The sequence below is a fragment of the Porites lutea genome, chromosome 12 (genome assembly GCF_958299795.1).
Source record: "Porites lutea chromosome 12, jaPorLute2.1, whole genome shotgun sequence".
NCBI lineage: Eukaryota > Metazoa > Cnidaria > Anthozoa > Scleractinia > Poritidae > Porites > Porites lutea.
Window position 1 is genome coordinate 8,104,942 of NC_133212.1, and position 24,108 is coordinate 8,129,049.

At 43.3% G+C, this 24,108-nt stretch overlaps 1 protein-coding gene across 1 annotated transcript in view; it reads left to right on the forward strand.

The window, feature by feature from the left end:
* LOC140953661 (protein sidekick-2-like) overlaps positions 1–21,502 on the forward strand; it is an 82,159-nt gene extending 60,657 nt beyond the window's left edge. The window contains exons 22-26 of the mRNA XM_073403073.1: positions 8,762–9,331; positions 12,403–12,617; positions 13,122–13,162; positions 20,888–20,984; positions 21,243–21,502. Coding sequence (XP_073259174.1) covers positions 8,762–9,331; positions 12,403–12,617; positions 13,122–13,162; positions 20,888–20,984; positions 21,243–21,444 — 1,125 coding nt within the window. The 3' untranslated portion in view covers positions 21,445–21,502. The remainder of the gene's footprint in view (positions 1–8,761; positions 9,332–12,402; positions 12,618–13,121; positions 13,163–20,887; positions 20,985–21,242) is intronic.
* The last annotated feature ends 2,606 nt before the right edge of the window (positions 21,503–24,108 follow it).

Genomic DNA, 24,108 nt, shown 5'->3' on the forward strand with positions numbered 1-24,108 from the left:
TCCATTGATGGTGTAGGGGTTCCGCCGTACTTTCTCCCTCGCCGGTTCTCAACAATTGCACTTCCCGTAACAGGGGAAACTTGCCACTCCCCACCACAGTGGATTCCACTAGATCCGAATAGACCATGACGGTGCGTTTGCGGGTCCCCACCACTTTTTCAAAGGAGGCGTTGAGATTGTTAAACTGCCATTCCACCATCCTGGACAGATGAAGCCTCTTATTTTTCACCTCAAACATTTGATCCATCACATCCCTGGTCAAATCCGAGGGTTGCGACCCGGCATAATGCGCTCCTTCCCAATAATAGTCCGTTCGATTCGAGGGATCCTTGGGGGGTGTTTGGCCATCATAGGTCACGGTGGGGCAAGTGAATTGGAGATTGGGGCCCAGCACATGCCCTACCACGCCTTGGGGTTGTTCGATGAAGCCAAACTTTTCCGCTACCCCTAGATCCAGGGAAAAGGCGCTCGTAACTTTGGTCTTGTTGCCGTTTAGCAACTCTCCTTTAGGTACTGCATGCAAAATCAGGGCATTGTCTTTCCAGGTCATCATGGGCATCCAGTTCTTTTTCACACTGACCAGGGGTCGTTCATCCGCATCAAAGGTCTTGGCATAATCTTGTTCGTACATCAGTTGCTCCATGGTCGTGTTGTGCACTTCTTGCATCGCTCGTTGCCAAAACAGGTTCCCCGAGGTCACAGGATGTTTGGTACTCATGATTTCTTCCAATTCCACATAGTACTCCTTGGTCTTGAAACTGACCCGTCGATACTCTCCTAGCACATATTTGCGCGTCAAGTACGTCACACTGAATTGGATGACTTTGGTATGAGGATCCGTGGCAATGACGGCATTGCTCTGCCCTTGGTCCGGCACGGTCAGGGACATCAAAGAGGCATGCCACCCCTCGCCCGGTAACAACAGCCGTTCGGGCAGTCGGACCTTGAAACTGTTGTTGGCATTTTTGGGAAACTCGTTGGTCGGATCGCTGACGAGCGTCAGGCGTTTAATCTCACTCATGAGGAGGAGTGGTAACATCCAAGCGGGGCAGGGTCCTTTTATAGCCACTGGTCCACTTTCTGTTTGCTGCGAGGGACGCGTCCCACCAACGAATTGAAAGTCGATTGTTTGGGATTAAAACACACTTGCTGGGCAATGTTGGGAAAGGCCCGTGCCAAGTCCATCAGGGTCATGCAGGTCTTTGGTTTGGGGGGTTTCTTTTGGCGCATGGGTGGATGACGACCAGCGCGTCGCCGTTGTTTCTTTTGGGCCGCCGTGAGGGTTTGTTGACCAAAAGCGACCCCCGCCATCCTGTTGACTTGGGCTCGTCGTTGGCCGGCGGCTTTCTTGTGGATGAATTTCAGAATGTCTGCGTCGCTGGTGGGAGGGGGTGTGTAACTGGCCCGCGGTCGGCTGGAATCCGCCTGCACCTCATCCAAAAACCGCACCCGCTTTTTTCTTTTTCGTGGCGTTATTTGGACGCGTACCATGTTGCGCGGGAATCCAACTATCGTACTTGGCAGGCCACCCTTTCCATCGGACCAACACCTGGCGTCCTTTGCGTTTCAACACTTTTTCGACCCGAAATAACGAGTCGTCCGACACTTGCACTTTTTGAACATCGGGTTCGTAAAACGTGCCTTTTATAGGCGTGCCGTCCCATTCACTGAGTCGATAGGTGACGACAGGATGACGACGGACGTGCGTGACCACAAACACTTCTTCCGTCCAACCGGGCAAATACCCTTTTTTGAAGGGACGATGTTTCTGGTTGAGACGCACACGATCGCCCACTCGACATTTGGGAGGTGGGGTCGTTTGGTCCAAACGCGACCCGTAGAGTCTGTCCCACTGGTCGGGCACCGTTTTGGGGGTGACTTGATGCGGGGCCATGCCAAGGCTGCGATGATGGGTGTGATTGTAGGTATGGATCAAGGGTTGCAACACGTCCACGTACCGTAACGTATTGTGGGCGGTGAAATAACGGTACATGCGTTGTTTCAACGTGCGATGCCATCGTTCCACCACGGAGGCCTTGCTATCCCCATACGTGGAAAAATGATGCGTCCCCTGTTTCTTGAACCAGGCTTGGACCCCTCGATTGTAGAATTCTTTGCCTTGATCCGTCTGCACGCGGAGCGGTCGCCGCGGCGAGGCTTGCTGGTAAATGCGTGTCAACCCTCGGATCATCTCGGACGTGCTTTTGGATTTGATGGGGAAGGCCCAGGCATACTTGGACAGGACGTCGATCACCGTCAACAAATATTTGTTCCCCTTATTCCATCGACTGAGTTTTTGCATGTCGACCAAATCCATCTGCCATTGTTCGTCTCGGTCAAAGACCAACGTGGGCGCGGTGGGAAACCGCGTCCGTCGGGGTTTGTGGAGGGTATAACTCAACACCGATTGGAGAATCCGTTGCGCTTGCGGGGTTTTCAATTTATGGACTTGGGCAAAGGGTTGGACCCCGCCCAAGGCCCCGGGTTCCTGGGGATCTTCGTAAGCGCGTGGCAACGACATCAAGACACTGACACACGATCGTATCCCATCTCTGTCTTTAATAGTTTTTTTTCACACACCTACATGATTTTTTTTCAAAACAAAACCGAGCTACCAAAGTTCTTATGCAAATGGCGCGTCCTCTCTCGCTCCCTCTCCTTGGCTTTGGCGGCTTCCCCAAACTGATTGAACCACGGCCTATTCCTCTCCACAAAGTCCATCTCCACGGGTCTCCCTTCCATCTCTTGGCCTTTTCCTTTCCAAAGGGGGATAGGTGGATACTCCCTGGTTTGGATCTCAGGGGGTGTGTCTCTCACCCATCGTCTCAGCGTGGGTTGCGCTTGCTCTCGGGGACACCACAGCGGGCCATGGAGCCATTGAAAGTAGCCACAGGGGTCTTGTCCTGGGAGAAAGCTCCCACAACTTAAAAACACCTTCTGGTAATTCTTGCTGGTACGACTCAATTTCATCTTGGGGACCAACCCACATTTGCACTTCAGCTCCCCTCGTTGCAATCGGGCACGTACTTGAGGGTGCGTGTCTTCTTTCAATTTCTCCATCATCACTTCCCGAGAATCTTCAAATAAATACACGGGACACCCTTCTTGGGGGCACTTGAACCTCAACTGGCCAAATTGGGTCTGGGGGTTGACACAATAGATGTATTGACGAGGATGAAAGGGGCACGTTTCATACAGGAGATCGTTCAACTGGGTCTCCATCTGGTCGAGGTCCTGTTCTTCCCATTCCCCTACTTCCTTGGCAGGATCGGCATGAAACGTCCCTTCCTCGACGCATTCTTCCTTATAGTCTTTCAGGGTTCCCTCCATCAACTCGTGGACGGAACAGACGGGGGAAGGTGTGGAGGGTGTCAGTGGGTCTGCTCGGGGCAGGGCGTTCAGGGCCATCTCGAGTTCACGGGTGGCTTTCATGTCTGGGGCTGGAGGTGGGGCTTCCTCTTCCCCCTTGGGTTTCTTACTACTCACTCGGCGTCGTTTGCGTCCTGAGGGCACAGCGGCAGGTTGAGTGGCTTGACGCTCCATGCCTTGGCGGAATGACTCTGGGTGAACGTCTTGCCTGCCTTTTATAGCCCATCCCCCTGTGTCTCGTGATCCTCATAGGATCTTTTTTTCCACCAATCCTGTCTCAGCCCTTAAACTCGTGAGGGTGGTGTGATCAGATGGTCCGCCAATCAGAGCACACGCCTTCCGCTATAAAACCAAGAAGGGCTCGAAGGCCATCTCATTCGTCACAGTCCTCTCCCATCCAAGGTAAGCGATCATGGCGCTCCACGAAGTGGGTCTCTTGGTGTCCAGTCAGGGGTTTGCCATGTCCCGAGACGAGTATATTATTCGAGTTTTTAATTTTTTTCACAGATCATGCCTCTGACCATTTACACGGGGGGTGCCAAAGGCGTGGACACGCATGTGGAACGATTATGTCAGTTGTATGGTCATTCGTGTGTGGTCCTCATCCCACCCTGTCACCCTCGAGCCAAGTCCCTCGCGCCCTTGACGCAACCCGAGTTGGACGCAGCCACACCCACCGTCACCCAGGCGGCGTTTCGATTGGGTCGACAAATCCATCATCGCATCAGCCTCCAGTATATACAACGCAATTATTACGTGATCCAGCCTGCGTCCTTAGTCTTGGCGGTGGGCTATTTTGACGAGTTACGCAAGCATCTGTTGGGTGGGACAGGATGGAGTGTGGTCATGGCCCAGCTCTTAGGCAAACCCCTCTATGTGTTTGATTTGGATATGGAACAATGGTTTTGGTGGAATGCCACCTCCCAACACTATCAACCCTGTGAAGGCATGACCGAGGACCACATCGCTCTACCCACCCTCCAAGACAAAACCGCCATTGTAGGCACGCGTGAAGAAGACAAAGCGGTCTATCCCACCCTGGAAGCTTTATTCAAAAACAAATAAGAAACACTGTTCTAGAACACATCACTTGTTTTATTGTATATCAATGACAATAAATTGCATGGCTGACATGACATTCATGATCACTTCCAAGCGTTTCATGACTTTGTCAATGGTATTGAACGAGGCCTTCCTCCTGCCAATCATGACGGGGCGTTTTCCAGTGGGACACTGGGGGATCCGATGCTTGAACGTGTCAATGACAAACGCAATGCCCTCGTTCATCAGGTTGTCGAGATTGGGGGGTTGACGCGCCATTTCCACCATCATGCCAATCTGAAACCCAGAAAAAAAGACGCTCAGCCAACAAACAAAACAAAACCAACAAAAACATCCTTCCCCTTACCGATAACCGGTGATCCATGAGGCGGTGGCAGTGGTGACAGCCATTTTTCCGGGGCGCATGCAAACGCACCACCACTTGGTTCCACCATCGGTCCTCGCCCAGGTGTTGGGGGAAGCCTGTGAGGTCGCATTTGGGTAACCCTCTCAACTCCTGTACCACCTTCTTTCGCCTGTCCATGGTGTAGAAACAGTGCACCCAAATCATGATCTTGATTTGGACTTCCAAGGGCAACACGCGACCAAATGGCTTGTTCTGGGGATCGACCAACCCTCGGCAGTCCATCTTGACAGAGCAAAAACTAGGCGACTGACGTCTCCCCTTGACATCCCCTTATTAATCCTCTGGTGTCCACCAATCCTCTCCTCGCGCCAGGCCTTAGGGTCCAGACCAAAAAAAGTGTACCCATGGGGGGCACCCCCTACAGTCTCCTCTCGTGTTCAGAACCCCCACGTGATGTCTCTCCACCAATCAGATCCTCTAGTGGATTCTCTAAATCACGTTGCGCGCCCCGTGTTGGCTCATTCCAATTTGATCAGTGTGGCTGTTCAAGATGGTGAACTCTCTGCAATCGATTGTCTTATATTCTGTGCCGATCGCGATCCTGTTTGATTTGTTGAAGACCCTGTGGCACCTGCCGATGAGACAGGATTGTCTGCGCGCCCTGTTCAGACGCTGTACCCATGAGGAACTGAGGGATTTGGCTAAAACGCTGCCCTGGGACCACCCTGTCGCCCGGAAACTCGATCATGAGGTCCATCGCCGCAGAATGGCTGGTGAGTTTTATGGCTTTCATTTTTTTTTTTCGGGTGTGGGCCCCTTTTTTCTTATACCATTCTTTTTTTCCTTCAAATCACAGACGTTTTCCAGGGGATTGATTTTCTACGAACAGTGCTGTGGCCTGTCCACCTGTGTCTTTGCCCTCGTCGAGCCAGACTCAATTGGGCGGCTCGTTTCTGGGTTCCAACCTGTTCATGTTAATTTTTTTTGATAGATTCTTGGGATTTTGTGGAAAACCAACCCGTGTGCCATATTTATCAGTGGGTCGCCCATCCCACCCATGGCGGGGTGTGCAATCATTGTGAGAGGATGATGGAGGGTTTGCGTTTGGATGACGTCATTGCTGGTAACCGGGAGGGATCGTTGACGGAAGATGAGGTCGTGGAGTTTGTACAGAATGGGGACCCCAACCAACGGGACTGGGACGATTGGCAACTACGGATGACCTTCCGGATTAATTCGTTTCTCCGGGCCCAGGGTCCCGTGGGTGAACCGGATTTAGCCCTGTTAGGGTTTTTAGACGATTAATTTTAGTTCATTTTTTACAGGCACGCATTGCCTGTTACGTCATCACACGCAATGGATCCGCCCTTTGCAATCCGGTTTCTTTCGTACCAGTATCAATAATCTTTAAATCAATAATCTTTATTTATACACGATAAGTATTAAAGCGACGCTTCGCTTGTATTCCCATCTTGATTCGACTTTCCACCTCTTTGTAAGCTTTCATTACACTTTAAAACAGTATGGAGGATGGATTAGACCCGTGCAATTGCGATTTCATTATAGTACTGTCAAATGTGTAATCAGTCTTCATGAAACGTTTCAGATGTAAATGCCATGATTGAACACTATGGGAACAACGGCTGGATCCGAGACCGCATTGCTTATTTACTCATGGGCTTACACAATTATCATTATTAATTTTTTCGTAGATTCGCATACCATTCTCAGCACCCACAGGGTTCACGGTACCTCCGCTGCATGGTGTTTCCTCGGCAGTATCGTGCAGTGGTACACTGGATCAGGGGTCCCTCTTCCATTTCCGAGACCAATCAAATTACTCTGTTGTCGTTGTTATTTGAACTTTCGTCTTGCCAGCGACTTACACGTGCCCTGTTATTGGTGTGAGATGTTGCAAGGAATGGGGTACCCACCCCGTCCTTAACAAAAAACCTATGTTTTTCCTTTTTCAGATTCTCGTTTTGTCATACGAGCCATTTATCTCCCTTCCCTTTTTCAGCCATTACCCAGGTGATGGACCAACACACGAGATCCCTCCAAAATCTGACTGGGAGATTATATTTTGTCTGCAAACGCTGTTGGATTTATTTACGGCACGTGTCCACCCTCCATGAACCCTGTCGGGGCTGTGCGATGATGGAAAGCATGGATTGGGAATTCTGAACACCCGGCAGGGGGAGGTCTGCATGGTGGCGCCACCCCTGCTGGATGTTCATTCTCATTTTTCAATCCATTAGATTCCCATTGATTATCCAACGGGTGATGATTTTCCAAAACTGGCCCATCCCTCACAAACTTTGTATCGTCAGTCATCAAGGATGGCCCAGCTTACTCCATCTTTTCAAACTAAGACGTTAATTTTTTCCCAGAAACGCATTGGATCCTAGACCATTTCGACTTTACTCAAGACTGGATTTTAATAGAATTGTTTTGTATACAATCCTTCAAGGGCGTGACACCACGAGGGCGTCACACATGTCCCATTTGTAATTAAGTCTTTTTTTGTCTTCTAGTCAATCATTGGACAATAAACCACCGCCTCGTACGTGGCAATGGTCGACTTTTTCTCATTCAGTTTGCTTCTTGGCTCTAACCACCCTCCTTCTAATTCGTTTCAGACACCTTTTCCACGTTTAAATTCCATTTAATCAAACCATGGTCAAGGTTAAGTTTCAACCATTACATTCGATGGCCTCATCCATTGCTCATGACTTCTTCCGCCAGGAAGCAAACACCCTATCTTCATTATGTGTATTAATGTAAAAAAAGGGCGTGACGTCATTAAGACGTCACACACGTCCCGGATGTAACTTAGGGCACTCTCGAGACTTGTTTTGCATTAAATGATGTGGATGGATGATTTTGACCTCCATACAGTGTGTTTTTCATTGACTTCCGGCTTCACTGTCATGTCACTTCCGGTGACGTCATCCCTCCCCCCTTTCCATGCGAGGGATTTGGGAATACTTTGGGGGGAGCTGCCTCTGTTCGAGGTTCTATTCAACACCCTGTTTTTTCGACTCTATGGCCACCCATGCGAGGGGCCTGGGGCACAGTTTGAGGTTCACGCACGCACAAACTAACTTCATGCACGTATGGGTCTTCCCATGAATGTGTCTGTTCTTTACCCCATGGGTCACGTGAATTTCTATGACCATATATGGGCATTGTGACGTCACTTGGTCACATGACCTCTATGCTTGATTCTGATTGGTTCCCTAACATTTTGCTGCGCTCTGATTGGTTAGGAACCTATTATAGCCTGCATTACTACTAACAATAGTTTACTTCAACGAACGCTTTTCATTCTAGTAATTTACTTTTTTTTTTTTTCATTTTCCCATGTATTCACCGTAGTTGAGCTCCGTCATTTCATAAACCGTCCTTGATTCGAGCAGACAAAGGGCTTCCACTCAAAATGCCCGTCAGCTTTTCGACTCCACGGTCTTTCAATGGTGGCAAGATGAGTTATTCAAATCAGCGGATAACACCAGAGTTTTGCTTTTCACCCTTCGACCGACGTAGTAGAAAGTTTCTTTTTAAAAATACCCTTCAAAACATATTGGCGGAGATAATGATTGTCCGTCCCGAAAGCTCTGTACGAGATATGACGTCACAAGTGGCATTAGGTCAAACCAAATATCAAGAAGCACACGTCTTGTTTTTGGGACTGTGTGTCTGGAAATGTCATAGAAAATTGTAACAAAGCAGAAGAAAAGCTTTGTTTCTATTGCAGCTTAATCCATTTGAATTTTCCGTGGACGATTTAAAGAAAGTTGGCCCATAAGGTATTCCCGGCTAGATTTTCAGTTAAACGTCGGTTAAGTAATCTTTCAATTCACATGGATTCCTTTCAAATGGGTAAAAATATTTCGGCTAACCAACTGATAGTGTTGAAATTGTTTCTGCTAAAGAAACCGTTTCATGATCAGACGGAATTCATTTCAATATTTTTTTTTGCAGCTTACAATAAAAAAGAGTCGTCAAAGTAATGTCGTTGAAAGGCTTAAGCCTCCTGTTCCTGAGAGGCCGAAATTGGTGTCCAGGAACCTGCAAACAAAAGATGTCCTGGATGAGAACCTGAAAGAGGAGAACAGGGAAAGAAATAATAAAGAAAGTGGAAAAGACGGTGGTTATCATTCCAGCGAGACGAAGGAAATTAAAATCGACCTAGACGACGTTGAAAGAGGAATTCTAATCAACGTTGCTCGTCGATCTGAGATAGAACCTCTCTGCACAAACCTGGAAGACGAAGATGACAAGGAGGAAGAAGAAAGTGGCCATGTCAACACGTCACTTCCACAAAATGAAGGGCGAGAGGGACCGGTTACGTCGGTGATGGTGTTACCTTCGATCAGTATTGCCCATTTCTCCAAAGAAAAAGAGCTCACTCTTGCTGAGCCTTTAACAAACGTCGAAGAAAAGATCACCATCGAGAAAGAAAAAGGCAGCTGTGAGGGCAAGGAAGATGATGAAGAAGACATTTCTGGGGAAGAGGTTCTATGTTATGCGTGGCAGATCGCTAAAGGGATGGTAAGAACGTTTTCGACATCGTTTGCAAAGCACAAAAATCTGCCTCTTCCCCATATTTAAAATACTTTTCTACTAGTTTTTCTGTGTCTGCAAGTATTATGCTATCCGGTCATGAGACGGCAGATTTTCCAAGCGTTCAAATTGCTGCGTTAATTATAACAGACCATAATAAAGGCGTTCCAAACTAAATCGTCCTTTTCCAATGAAGCAAATTCCGCTAAAAAAGGGCAAATAAGCCTGTTAGCAAAATTTCCGACAGAATACTGGAGATCAAGGGTTTCTTACAGTAACTAAGGAACACACAGTTGAAAACTAGACTACTTCATTAAATTTCTAGCGGAAGGTACAGTTTTTTTGACATCTAAAAGGTTATAATTTTCGGCGGACTGCGTTTAAATGTCATCTTAAACAAAGAAAACAGGTACGAAACCCTCGGAGCCCTGCAAAAACACTCAAAGAATACCATACAAAAGCGTTATAAAACACGAAACGCTTTTTTATTCCGTTAACAGAGGCGTGTTGGTCGTTCTTTTCAACATTGCGAATTTTCGTAATAAGTAGAAATAAATAAGGCTTCGTAATAAGTAGAAATATTATTTGGAGTTAAGTAAATTGCGACTAACAGCAAGGAAATTAAGCGCTGTTATCTTTATTTTTGAGTCCGATTTTCGGACCCCAAATTTTTCTTTCAGTCCACCATTAGGGAACTTAAGAACCACGACGACGACCGGAAGTGAGATACCGTGCACTGCGCAAGCGCGACTAGCAAATTTCGTCGTCGTGGTGTCGTCGACGACGCCAAACACAGTAGAATCACGTCGTCCTGCAATCCACAAGCTTTGGCAGGTATAACTCCTTGTTTTTAAGCGATTTTTCAATTTTTTTTTGTGTGTGTGTGTTTTTTATCCTCGTAAATCTAGGTATCCTTTCGTTTTTCTCCTAACAAGCGACGTTGATTGAAAATTCGACTGATGAATTGTGTTTACTTCGAAGACAACACTGACCTGTGGAGGCCGAGCGAGCGAACTCGTAAGTGATAAATTTAGCTGTACGTATTTAGGAAAGGCAAATCATATATCTTTAATATAGAGGAAATGAACTTTATATGGAAAACAGCTATCGCATCGGAATGTCTCTTTTTCCAAAACTAACCTCTGACAGACACTCGGACTCAGTCATCTCATTCGGGTTGAAAGTTGAATAATCTTCGTACGGAAATCAGAGATTTTTCCATTCGAAAAGGTCAGACATTACTAAAAATTCTTCATCGTCAATGAAAGTAGACGTACGGATTATAAAATAAGATCTTGCATCGTTTTAAAAGACGCCTCTGCGAAAAAACTTTGTTGGAACGAACATCACAGTTCTACTACTTCTACTTGTTTGTTTACATTCAATGTCGTGGTCGTCGACCTACCGATCGACTGCATCTTAAGTTTTCTTTTTCCCGCCGAAACTGACGTTCTCGTTCCAGTCCTTTCCCGGTCAACAGACGTCGTCGTCGTGAACTTCGTCGTGGTTCTTAAGTTCCCTAATTATGGGTTGTGGACGACGATGGATATTTTTTGAGTCCGATTTTCGGACCCAAAATTTGTCTTTCAGTCTACCATTTCTGGGTTGTGGACGACAATGGATATTTTATGAGTCCGATTTTCGGACCTCAAATTTTTCTTTCAGTCTACCATTTCTGGGTTATGAACGACGATGGATAGTTTTTTGGGTCCGATTTTCGGACCCAAAATCTTTCTTTGAGCCTACCAATTTATTGATTGTGGCCGACGCTACATATTTTTTGTGAGTCCGATCTGTCGATCCCAAATTTTTCGTTTTCCGCGACTATCTCGAGATCGATCCTGGACATAAGTGTGATCTGGCCCGGCTGCTTCGGCGAGCATATTCTCGGTCTGTTTGGATTATATCCTTCGAGTTTGTCAAAGTCTGTGGGATTCGTTTCTCTATCTGGGAAAGCTTCATTGGTTTCTACATCTGCTGCTATCCTATTTCTACGATCTTGGCATGTTTATTTTCCGTTTGAGTTCGAATTTCGTGGAAAAAGTTGTGTTGAATGAGAGCATGTCGGCGAAAATGGCATCTCGTGTTTCCTACCTGTATATTATTATTGTATATAGAGTGAATTTGAACAAATTACTGCAAATTATCACGAAACTTCGTTGGAGCAATAAGGACAACAACAATTAACTGCAGAGTAAGTTTCATTGATCTTTATTTAGTATTTCCTAGAAATTTTAGGATGGTATTTTTACCCCATGCAAACACTGTAATTTTACTGGAACCCTGCTGTGGTACTATCACAGAGCCTGGGTTACCTGTGAGTTATCGAGGGTAAAATTGTAAGGAAGTGATCTGAGGGGAAACAAAAATTACTTCGAGTTTGCGGGAGTTTCGAGTTATCTAGTGTTCGAGTTACCGAGTAACAGTAAATGTATGAAAGAAATCCAGGGGAGATGAAATCCATTTTGGTTCAAGTTAGCACAAGGTTCGAGTTAGCGAGGGTTCGAATTAGCGGGAGTCGACTGTAGTTCACTTAGCTTGTTCAACTTCGACGGCTTTTTGTGCTGAGAAGTATACGTCGCGGGGATTTCTTGGTCAATTCCTTAATTTGTTTCTTCGTTTTCCAACAGCTGTGACGGAAATCCTCCCTCCATTCTTCATGAATAGACCGACGATCACTTCCTCCCGATTTCCGGACCGTTTGCCTGGCACAGCTTCCAGTAGTCTGTTCCAGGTTGTCGATAGTAGGGATGTCGCGTAATCGTAAGGCACCAGCAAAAATATAAACGCGTGATCTAGGAAAAATGGGGCGGTGGCGGGCTATCTTCGAGCCTGGAACAGACGTTTCATTGCACTTGGTTGCTTTTCCCACCAAATCGTCAAATCGGGAGTTCGTTTACAACGATATCCCAATTAAACTGCTATCCCCGTGCCATATCGTAAAATCGAGGTTCCATTTTACTTTCATATTGGCCAATCAAATGGAAATTTGTGTTGATCTAAAGGTATCTGGTAACTAAAAATTGTTTGAGAATTAATTTTCATTAATTCTCTGCCAGGAATACTTGGCCAGCAAAGGATTCATTCATCGTGATCTGGCAGCCCGTAATATCCTACTTGCTGAGGACAGAGCGGTGAAGATTGCTGATTTTGGTTTGTTACGCCACGCAAATGAGAGTGAGATATACGAAGTTACGAGCGTAAACAAGCTACCAATGAAATGGATGGCACTTGAAGCGTTGGAGAGCGGCATTTTTACGTTCAAAACTGACGTGTAAGTATATGTTAATGAGGTCACAGTTAGGCCAAGCTTAGGCGCCTGTAATGCAGTGTGACGTTGAGGTGCAATGCACTGTTAGAACTGTCTGAAGAAAAAAAAAGCGCACAATTTTGATCATGACAACGCCTATAGTAGCGGTTATCACTCTATCTCTAAAGTGTTTGGAAAACATTAGCCTGTTCCAGGCGTGAAACTAGAAAATAAGATATATAAATAGAAACTTTGAGCCGATGAAGTTAATCTGAGACCATCTTGGACCCTAGATTCCACGCTCACATCCCGCATTCCAGATACTGGATTCTGGATTCCAAGTCAGTGTATTCCCGATTTCAAAAGGCTTAGATTCCAGAATTTCATAGTTAGCAGGATTCCGGATTCCAAAGTCCATACCTCTGAGCAAAATTTCCTGGATTACCATCCATGGGGCGAGATAAACAAAGTTGATATTTCTATGAATTTAATTCTTGCTATTTCTTTATCTGCTTCCTTTTATTGCAGATGGTCTTTTGGAGTTGTTTTGTGGGAACTAGCCACCATGGGTAAGCTAGGTTTATAAATCTTTGTATACTGATGATGGTAGAATAATACTCTAGTCATTTTCCTGCACCCGAAGGAATTGAGAGAAATCCCCCAGCAAAGTAGTTAGGGAAAAGCTGACTGTTCAGTTTTTGGATAGCAATCACGGGAGAATCAAACCATAATGTCGTGACTGCTAAACAACTAGAAAAAATAATAGGCTAGTTTCCGCCGCTCTCTCGGGTCCGGTCTTGTTCCTTACCGAGAAGAGACAGCTGTCTTTACCGGGGAGGAGCTCAGGCTCATAATAATCCAGCCTATAAGTCATACTCTTAACTAGCCCGAGAAAACAGCCGACATTTGGCGACGCTACCACTGGTTTCCCGGCCAAATGGCGTCTGAAAAATGAGCGCAGAAATTCTATACGCGTCACTACCCAGATCTGGGTAGTGCTTCTGATTTGTTGAATCAAATTTCCCACTCGGCACGACCAATCAGAAGCACTACCCAGATTTGGGTAGTGACGCGTCATCAGTATGGAGTTTCTGCGCTCGTTTCTCAGAAGCTCATTTGGCGGGGAAACCAGTGGTAGCGTCGCCAAATGTCGGCCGTTTCCTCAGGCTAACTCTTAACCAAAACTTGACCTGATATCACGAGTTACTTAGCAAAATGAATACTCAATAACTATTTTTTAACCCTCCTGGAAGTTGGTAAATTGATAATACTGATAATGGTAATTGAACTGAGTGGAGAGCAATTTGGTCTGAACTCATTCGATTTGTCACAAGTATGATTTCAGACCAAAATTGCAGGACACGAAGTTGAATTATCACCTTATTACAGCCAATTTGAAATCGCAGAATTCAATCAGTACCAGTAGTGATTGGCCGTGGCACCAGACAAGGTTAATCGTTACCATGCTAAGACATACTTTTTAAAGCTTAAAAGCGGTGTGAATAAAGGTGTTCGAGTGGGAGGTCATCTTATGAAGACAGTGCACTTAATTTGCGGATGAGTGATCAACCTTAGCCAGTTCGGTAACTCATGATGGATAAAATGCAGGAATCCGCGAGAGAATATGGGATGAAGATCAATGCTAAGAAGACTAAGGTGATGAAAGCCAGTAAGAGGCCTGGTCTTGAGGAATTCACGATCTTTCTTGAGGGTAACAATTAAGTCAAGAATCGCACCTTAACTACCTTGGGAGCCTTATTACACAGGATGGATCCTGTGAAAAAGAAATTACGTCGAAAATAGCCCGAGAACGCGTTTACTACGAGAAAAGAACTGCTGACAAAAGCCTTCAGCCTTTGCCTGAAGAAGAGAATAACACATTTGCATGATGACGTCACGCGCGCACTGCATGCTGGTCAAACTCCCAGGACACTCCCGGGAGATTCAAAGATGTTAACAGGTCAAAGAACAAAACTTTACCAACAATTTTAACGGAAGACGACGTTCCTGGGGCATCTTTAAAGGGACGGAAATCTGAACAGTTAAAAAACAATGGGTTGAAACATTGGTTGAGGTGGCACTCGCGTGCAACCGCTTGAAAGGTAAACATGACATTTGTGCAGTGTTTTGGCATCCATGCTGGGTTATTTTTTATTTTTTTTTTTTGCCAATATCTAATTTTTAGGGTTAAAGATTATATTTCCCGTGGACTACACATGAAGGTAACTGATCCTGATGGGGGAATTCACTCCACTGGAAAAAAAAAAAAAACAATTCGAAGGTACTGGCAATGAAAGTGATGACAAGGTTGTTGAGTGGCCCAAAGAAGGCTGGACCTTAAGCCTAGAAAAAGCACCGGAGTTTCAACATTGTTTTATATTTTCGTATCTGTCTGGAGGGAGAAACAGCGAGAAAAAAAGACGAGGGGCGTTTAAAAGCAAAAGAGAAGGGTACGCTTTGTTTAAGGCTTCCCATGTCTTGGATGTAAAATTTAACAGCTCTCATGATGATTTCTGCTTTTTTGATGCAAGAGTAAAGGCTTCTATGACCAGAAACAAGATGTATAGAACAAAAGTTAGACAAAAAAAAAAAAACAGGTGAAGTTGTTTCTGCTCAATGCACTTGTAAAGCTGGCACTAATGGATATTGTAAACATGTTGGGGCCTTATTATATGCCATACTTGACTTCTCTGAAAGTGGCCTTGGGAAGATTCCTCCAAACACTTCTTGCACAGAAAGGCCTCAGCAGTGGCATAAACCAACCGAACGAACCTCAAACGTTCCAGTTCTTTTCAAAGATATACTGATGACAAAGCATGATTATGACGCTGACAAAAGAAAGAAGACTGAAGAAAGGACTGAAAGGAAAAACGAGAAAGAGGCATATTCACCATGTCCCTCCTTTGCTCTACAGGTTACAAGAAAATAGATTAAGGACCTCTACAATGAATTAAAAAAACTTGCCTAAGGAGTCAAATGCAGTAATTCTCAATGTGTTACAAGGCAATGATTGGCAGCCTGTAACTGTGAAAACAATAGAAGATAAGTTTGCTAAACACATTGTTCTTGTTGATCATGATTATTTACCTGGTAAACATAAAAGAAATGAAACTCAGACAGAGGTAGAAGCTTCTAAATGTGAATTAGATCATTTTTTCAAGAAAGCCCCAGTACATTGTTTCGGGGAAAATCAGTGTGAGCCACTAGACATCAACTTTTTACCAGACTTAATCATTTCCCATTCTGTAGCAATTTCTAACTTACCTGAACAACAGACTGAAACTAGAATGATTGTAGAAACTGAAACTGATGAAGCTATGATTTCTGAGGAAACTTTAAATGATGATCCTGATTTTCAAAGCAATAGTAACTTTACCATACCCAATCCCACACAGTGCTACCCAGATGACTTGGATTTAACTGATGAGAACTTTATAGCAGTTTGTAAAGAGTACACGAAAACCATCAAAATAACTGAAGATGGTATCAACACTGCTGAGGAAAAAACAAGAGGGCAATCTAGCAACTCAGATTGGTTTCAATACAGATGTGGAAGACTAACTGCATCGAAATTTGGTGAAATCAGTAACAGAAGAGTAACTACACCCCCTGGTAGGCTTTTGAGGGGTGTGTTTCAGTACAACTGCAGGCCAAATATACCATATCAGTGTCAAGTGGGGTTGAAAATGGAACCAGTCATCATAGGTAAATACATTCATCATCAAGAAAACAATGGTCATGGGGGCATCACTGTGAAAGATAAAGGCCTTATTATTGATAAGGATAATCCTGTGCTGGCTACAAGTGTTGATGGTGAAGTCAGTGATCCAACAAATAAATATCATCCAATTGGAAACCTTGAGGCAAAATACAAGTTATTCCCATCAAAGTTAAAGGAACAAGTGGATACAAAGCAAACTTCATTACTTAAAGTTCTTGCAAAACACACCAAGAATTTCTGCTTGGAGATTACAGAATCAGGAGTCAGACTCAAACAAAAACATTCATACTATAAACAAGTGTGTAGGGGGGGGGGGGGGGTATGGCAATAACTAGAAGCCATGGTGTGATTTTGTTGAGTGCACTTATTTCATGAATCGTGAGGATATACACATTCAAAGAATTTTCTTTGATCCAGCATTCTGGGAAGCACTCGAGAAAAAGCTTCTTGACTTTTATCTCTATGCTATGGTTTCTGAGCTACTAACTGGACGTGTGAAGAGAGGAATTGCCATGTACCCGGACATCTTTTCTTATAAGTGACTGAAAATAATCACCCCAGGAAATAATGTCTGTAGGTTTAAGAACTATGCAAAGAGTTGATTAAGTTCAATGCCTGCAGGTATTTATGTAATCACTGAGATAAGCCATCGGTTTGTAAACTTGATATTACGTTTATTCACCCATTTAGCGTTGCAAGAATGTTGTGAGTTGACAGGTGATTTTTTAAAAGTGGCAATTTTTAACAGTTTATCACATCTTGTAAACAACTACCGAGCAGAATAACCAGCCTCTATAGTTAAGTAGGTGATGGTTTTGATGGCAACTGGCCACTTCTGACAAACCTGTAATATTTTAAGTATCTTCACCTGTTGCATGAAAATTATTTATCTGGAAGATATACATTTGTATTAAGTTTCATTATTATATGGCTGAGTCTGTTTTTGCCATGCGATTGGTCAATTTGCGGTCCGTAACTTGCTATACAGACCAAAATTTTTAAAGAAAATGCTCATTTCTCTTTACCTCGGAAAAAATGTTTAAATAGAGTTATAAGACGCCTGTCAACCTTGAGGACTTGGATGTTGACTTTGGCCTTCAACATTTTAAACTGTGTTTATTTGTAATCTCATCAAAGAGGATTCTAGTCAGTGTTTGATAATTTTATCGTAGTACACAGTTAAGAAGACGAAAATCGACTGGCAGAGATTCGAGATGTTTTGCCTAAGAGAAAATGAGTAATTCCTTCAACAAATATGATAGCAAACATACCTGCACCCGATCATCTTGACAAGCTTCTTTGCCATTTGCAGTGTTTTCTCAAAGACCAACGAAAGAAAGATAGAAGCGGGTTCGAGCCAGACACAATAATGTCCAGTCTTCAAAAGACTCCAGCGTCACATTAACGAGTGAATACTTACAGTGCTCCTAGTTTCCACCCAATAAACTTTGAAATATGTATGTAAACCCTGAGGACTGGGATGTTGACTGTGCCTTTCCAAATTTTAATCTAGCTTTGTTTTAATGAGAACGAAGCTGTTGTAGAAACCGAATCGTAACCTTACCAAGGAGGAGAATTCTAGTCAGTGTTTGAAAATTTTAACGCAGATCACAATTGAAGACGAGAATGAACTGGCAGGAAGAAAGGTTTTTCCAAAAACAATCAACGAGCGAATCCTTCGACAATGACAACAAATTTACCTTGAACAGCTTCTTTGCCTTTTGAAGTGTTTTTTCACAAGGACAAACGAAGGAAAGATGGAAAGGACTTCTAGACAGACACAGTGTCCGGTTTCCAAAATACTCCAGCGTTACATTAAAGAGCTAGAACTTACAGTGTTCTTAGTTTTGACCGAATAAACTTTTTTAACATGGCGAATTTGTTTTCACTTTCTCGGAAAGCCTTTGTTATGTGCTATTGTTTTCGTGCGCCAATAAAAACTTTCTTTTTTGACACCTGTCAAATGACTGTCAAATCGTTCGTCCTGCACTTGTTTTCCATCGATTTATGGCCCAAGCGCTTATAAATCGTGGAAAAAAACTCGGTCCGTAATTTACAGTACGGACCGAAAACTCGGCTAATAAGAGGTATATATTTCCTCTACTACTACTGTCAAATTACAAATACCGTATTTCCTCAATTAACCCTTTAAACCCTGGCATCAGTATGTATATTCTCCACACTGTTTTTCATGCATTTCCTACGCTACATATACCAATGAGAATTTTTTAAAGAAATGTCAAAATCTTTGTTATTTGATGCTTATTTCCCTTTTTCACACAATATGTCTACTTTATCAAACACTAATTGGGTAAATCCTGTACACAAATACTATGTGCCTTGTATTTCTTACAAATTCAAGAAGTTATTTTAAAAAGATGAAGATGTTTTTTAAAATTTGGAAAGATTGCTGTTCACTGGCTAATTTCAAGGGGCCTTGACTGTACTACCAGTGGCCCCTTGAAATTAGCCAGTAAACAGCAAACTTTCCAAATTTTAAAAAACATCTTCAGCCATAGAATTTGGTAATATCTGTTTAAGAATGTTAAAGTTTTCACTCTTTCAATAGCTCGTTCCACGTGTATGCGAACTGATGCAATCTTCCTGGTTTCATCTTCCTCATCAGGATTTAGCTGGTCTTTACTTCTCATGAAGGGTGGAATATTAAGGTAAACTTTCTTCGAGGATAATAGGTCTTGGATTTCAAAACCACGATGTGCCATTACTGCATCACCCTCTTCAAGAAGCTGTAGAATGCCACAATACTCAACAATAACTTTGTCACTACAATGACCTCCATACGAATCTGACACAAAGGTTAAAGCCCCATTAGGTGCTATTGCAGCAAGGCCCTTGGCTGTATTGTGGGACTTATATGAAGAGTAAGTTTCAGATTGTGCACGGAAACATGAGGGCTTTTCAATGAATAATTCAGTACAGTCAAGGACGACCCTTGTGAGTGGGTATTTCTGCCGAAAAACTTTGGGCATTGTTTCTTCAACTGTTCTTCTCGTAGCCCAAACAGGAAGTTGAATTAACCTCGAAAAAAGTAAGTCGAGCCGGGTAGCAAAAATCCTTGAGACCTCTGATACACTAATATTATAGTTATCAGCCAGTACTTTCTCTGGTATATTAACCCTCAATCTACACAATTTCAGAAAAAGCTCGTCATCAGGCTCTAAGAAGCGCTTTTGCCCTATCTTTTCTCTATCAGGTAATTGTACCTTAGCATAATCAGAGCCCCAGTAATTTAGACGATAACAAATGCCATGGGCATTTAGGAAATTGAATAATGCCACAAACTGACCAAAGGTCAGGCCAGTGTAGAAGATCATATCCTTTTCTGATTCTTTAAAACGCTTTAAACCAAATTTAAGGATGGACAGATCCCGTTCCAACGATCCTTTTAAACGTAGAACGTTTCCTAGTTCTTCTCTCAATCTCTTGATAATCTCTTGACGATCACGCTCGGACTCATCAGCCTTTGATGTAGTGGTCGAAGCTGGTAAACTAGGTGAAGGCTGCGTCTCTTGGTTACATGTCGAAGATTTGTTAACAATTAGTTTTCTCTTTGGTTCGGGTGACCGCCTGCGATGAGATTTTGCCAAAGGAAAAATAACAGGAACATTGTTCATGTAGATCTTTTTCCACCTTTGAAATGCAAGCTACATACTCGGTGTCCAGTGGTCGGATTGACATTTTTCCTCGATATTAAGTGTAACCAGCGACGCCTCAAATTCTTTTCCTTTGGGAAAACATAACGACAGATGCGTGTCTCTTTTACTGTTCGTAAAACAGCCTAGAACACAACAAGTGAACCCGCCTCCACTACGAGCCGCCATTTTGTTCTTTCCTTGACTACAAATACCAGCATGCAGTGCGCGCGTGACGTTATTATGCAAAGACTGTCATCTTCACTTGAGTACTCTTCTGTATGGAGCCGAATTATGGACCTTGAAGAAAGAGGACGTGCGAAGGCTGGAGAGTTGTGCGATGTGGCTTTGGAAAGAGGTCTTGAACATTACTTGGTCTGACAAGGTCTGTAACGAAGAAGAATTGAGGCGTGACGGTGAGGAGAGGGCCATCATATCTTTTATCAACAGAAGACAGAGAGTCTGGCTTGGTCATGCCCTGCGACATGGTGATCATGTCCCACTAGTTACTTAGGGAAGAATACCAGGAGAGACCACCTGGAAGACCTCGAGCGGGAATGTTGGATAGAGTGAAGGATGGCAACTCTTACGTAGGGGTCAAGAGGCGGAAGGAAGGACCTCCCTGTGGGCAAATCAAGTAGCCCTTTGAAAAGCGGAAACAAAAGGGCTTTTACATTTCATTTTGTATTCGAAACAGAAATGATGCCATATAAAGCAAAAAGGTGCGACGTGGTTTAGAACATAAATAGCGCCATTTAGAACAGATGTGATTTAGAGCAAAATATAGTGTAATTTGTGAATAAATCACACTGCTAAGGGCCAATCGGATTGCAGGGATAACCCGCGATTTCAAAATATAAAATTAGAAAAGCCTGATAATCTTTGATGAGACAGCATTGATCTTTATTTTTTTATTTTAGGGGGTACTCCATACCCTGGGATAACCCCTATGAGGCTATGCAGTTTACTTAAATCTGGATATCGGATGGAGAAACCCAACACGTGCAGTGATGAAATGTAAGTCAGAATAGAAATAATAAAAGACGTCCGAAAAGAGGGCATGATGAAGAAATACTTACATAGTTCTTCAAACAGTTTTTTTCTTCTACAATTGTCAGCCTTTTCCAAGGAGTGGAAACTGCAGCGCGCCTCTTTCCTTTACGTTACCCCATTCTAAAAAGAGCCTATAGAACACAGGCGTCTTCAACATTCAAAGTAAATGGATACATATCTTTGTGTAGTAGTTTTTTAAACTATGGCTTCCTTTCTCAAAAGATACAAATTGATGATGAACTGCTGGAAGGAGGATCCAAATGAACGACCCTCATTCGTTCAACTAATGCCGATACTAGAAGAGATGATGACAGAAGATACCCCTTACTATTATTTCAGACTACTGGATCCGAACCAGCCATGTTACCGTGAGGCATCCGCTACTAACACCAGTAAAACTAGTACTCTTGATACGAAGCTGTAACTTCTGTACGGTCTCTATGGTTTAATTTTTGTCAAAGCCCCCTTTTCTTCTTTAGATTGTTATAGGGGGGAAGGTGGGGGGGGGGGGGGGGGCTCCAATATGAAAGCATAGGGCAATACTTGACGGATAAGTAGATTAATAGTTGCAGTTGCACCGTCCGCAACACCAAGAAACTATACTCATAAACTGAACGCCGTTGTTTTCATCATTACTGTTGCCAGTATTCATAACCAGTCTCCTCTGTTACGATCACAGATGACAGCCAAAGTAGAACACTCCCTAAACAGCGTCTTTTTCTATATAGATATTTCTTTACGCACAACCCTAAAGCTACGCACAAACGGACGCAACAACTTCCAACAATGTTGAACACTGTCGCGAGTTGTTGGCCAACAAAGTTACGTCCGTTTGCAGGGAGTTAAGCGATACATTTATGGTTAAATTTTCATATGGGAGTTTCGTCGCCCATCAAGGAACAGGACTGAGATGACGAACACAAATGTGTAAAAGGTTATTACAATAAGATACCTAATAATATTTAATTTCATTTGAATGACATCGAGAATATACTGAATAGCACTGGTAATATAACAGTTGTAGGGACTAAAATCGGTTCATTCCGTATAGAACTGGAACAAGTCGTCCACACACATCGAACATCGCACCAGAGCGGCCGGTTTGCCGAGAGGCCAGTTTGGTGTATTAAATCACAGTCATCTCTCCTGAAAATATACTTTCATATCAGTGGGTCCCAGCCCATGCTCGCTCCTATTCATTTTACTTGGAACCCCCTTTCACACTGCGACGAAAAGTGGCAGCTTGCAGAATCCTATCCTATATATGATGATCCACTTTTCAAGATCGGCGGCGGCGCAGTTTCGCTCCTTAACAGAAAAAGCCGGAAAGTCACCGTTCTTCTTTATGAACTGACAGAAGCAAAATCCGGTTTTTTTTTCGTGTCGGTGCAAAAGTGTTACTGATCATTGCCTTCAGAGTTCCTCAGACGCCAGATAACCTACCAAGTAATTCCGTGGCTACAATTCAATGTTACGAATGTTTCAATTGGCTTGGTTAGATTACAAAATTGCCACTTATAAACATGTCATGCCATGCTCGAGAAACGAACTATTGACTCTAAAAGGTGTGATCAGGAGTAAGGTGATAACAGGCACTTTGGTTCACCATAACTATATTGCCAGTAAAAGAAAGAAAAGCCAAAGTATTGTAGAGGCCTTTGCTGGTGTTGAATAATAATTATAGTGATTATAGTTTAGATTTTTGTGTTCTTTCAAATGGTGTCATTAGCAGATCACTCGGGAAACCCACGTCTGGGTATTAAAAGTGAAGATTCGGATTATCAGGGCAGTTCGGAAAAAATAACATTCAATAGAGAGGAGTCGTTAGTCACGTTGCCATGGTAGCAAAATGTTTGGATGACAAAAAACCGATAAAGTCACTTAAAAGTCTATTCGCACTATTTCAAACTTCACTGATCTTATTCATTTTCATTTAATTTGGCAAATCTTGAGACCGTATCTATCGTTATCTAAGTTTAGAAAAAGAAAGCGACAATTTTTGTGGCAAAGAATTGTACAAAATAGCGTTATGCCCGTGCAAAGTTGTTGTTTGTTAATATAAATGTATTCGTTTGCCGTTCTCCCTACCGTCGCCGTCATCGTTGGTTTTGTTGTCTTCCAGAAATAGTGCTACCATGGTAACGTGACGTCACACTTCTCCTCTCTATGGTGCCAATACAATAAGCAATGCAGGAACCTTTGTTACAATTTCTACAACTAAGGTCTGGTTTGGAAGTTAGTATATATAACACACTATTCTCTAAAGACACACAATCAGGGTCAGCAGCGGGAAGGAAGGTATCCGCCTCGGCGTTCATCCGATACCCCTCCTCGATCTGCATCATTTATAATTATAATTCTTTTACTTAATGGATCATACACCAGGAACGAAGTCAACACCAGCAAGAACGTTTCAATGGTTGTAGCAAGAACTTAATTTATGCAACTACATTTATTCATTTAACACATATTAGATATTGATATAACAATATTGCTTCATTTTATAATGATAATAATAAATTTTTGAATGGTAGAGGTAAGATAAAATATTGCAGGGGCTTCGGTATGAAAGGGGTCATTTTGATAAATCGTGCTATTATCCAAATTCATGGCCAGGCCAAGAAAACCAGAAGAAACGAAAGTCATCACTCTTCTTCTTCGTGTTCTCAGCTCAGGACGTGACGTCAATGGATATATCGACAGTGGCCTATTTCATAAACAAATGTCCAGCTTTTGTCAGTTTCTATATATTTGATGTCATTTTTTAAAATAAATTAAAGGCCTTTAAACTTGATCTGTGTTTGTGGTCATTTTTCTGAGTGATACGCTGAGAATCTCGAGAAAAGCAACCTCCGGTTTTAAACTGAAAACACATGGCTCTTGGGTCTTGCTTTAGGACCGTAGACTGCTAGAAGAGCTACCAGGAACAAAAACACGCTGCCTGCTACAATACCTCGTATAAATAGTAACTGGCCTTCTCTCACGCTAGCTTTCTTTTCTGAATCAGACGCCATCGTTGTTGATTGTTTTAATCTCCACACAGAAATGTCCGTGATCTGGATCGTGATTATCCTCACGCAAACTTTGC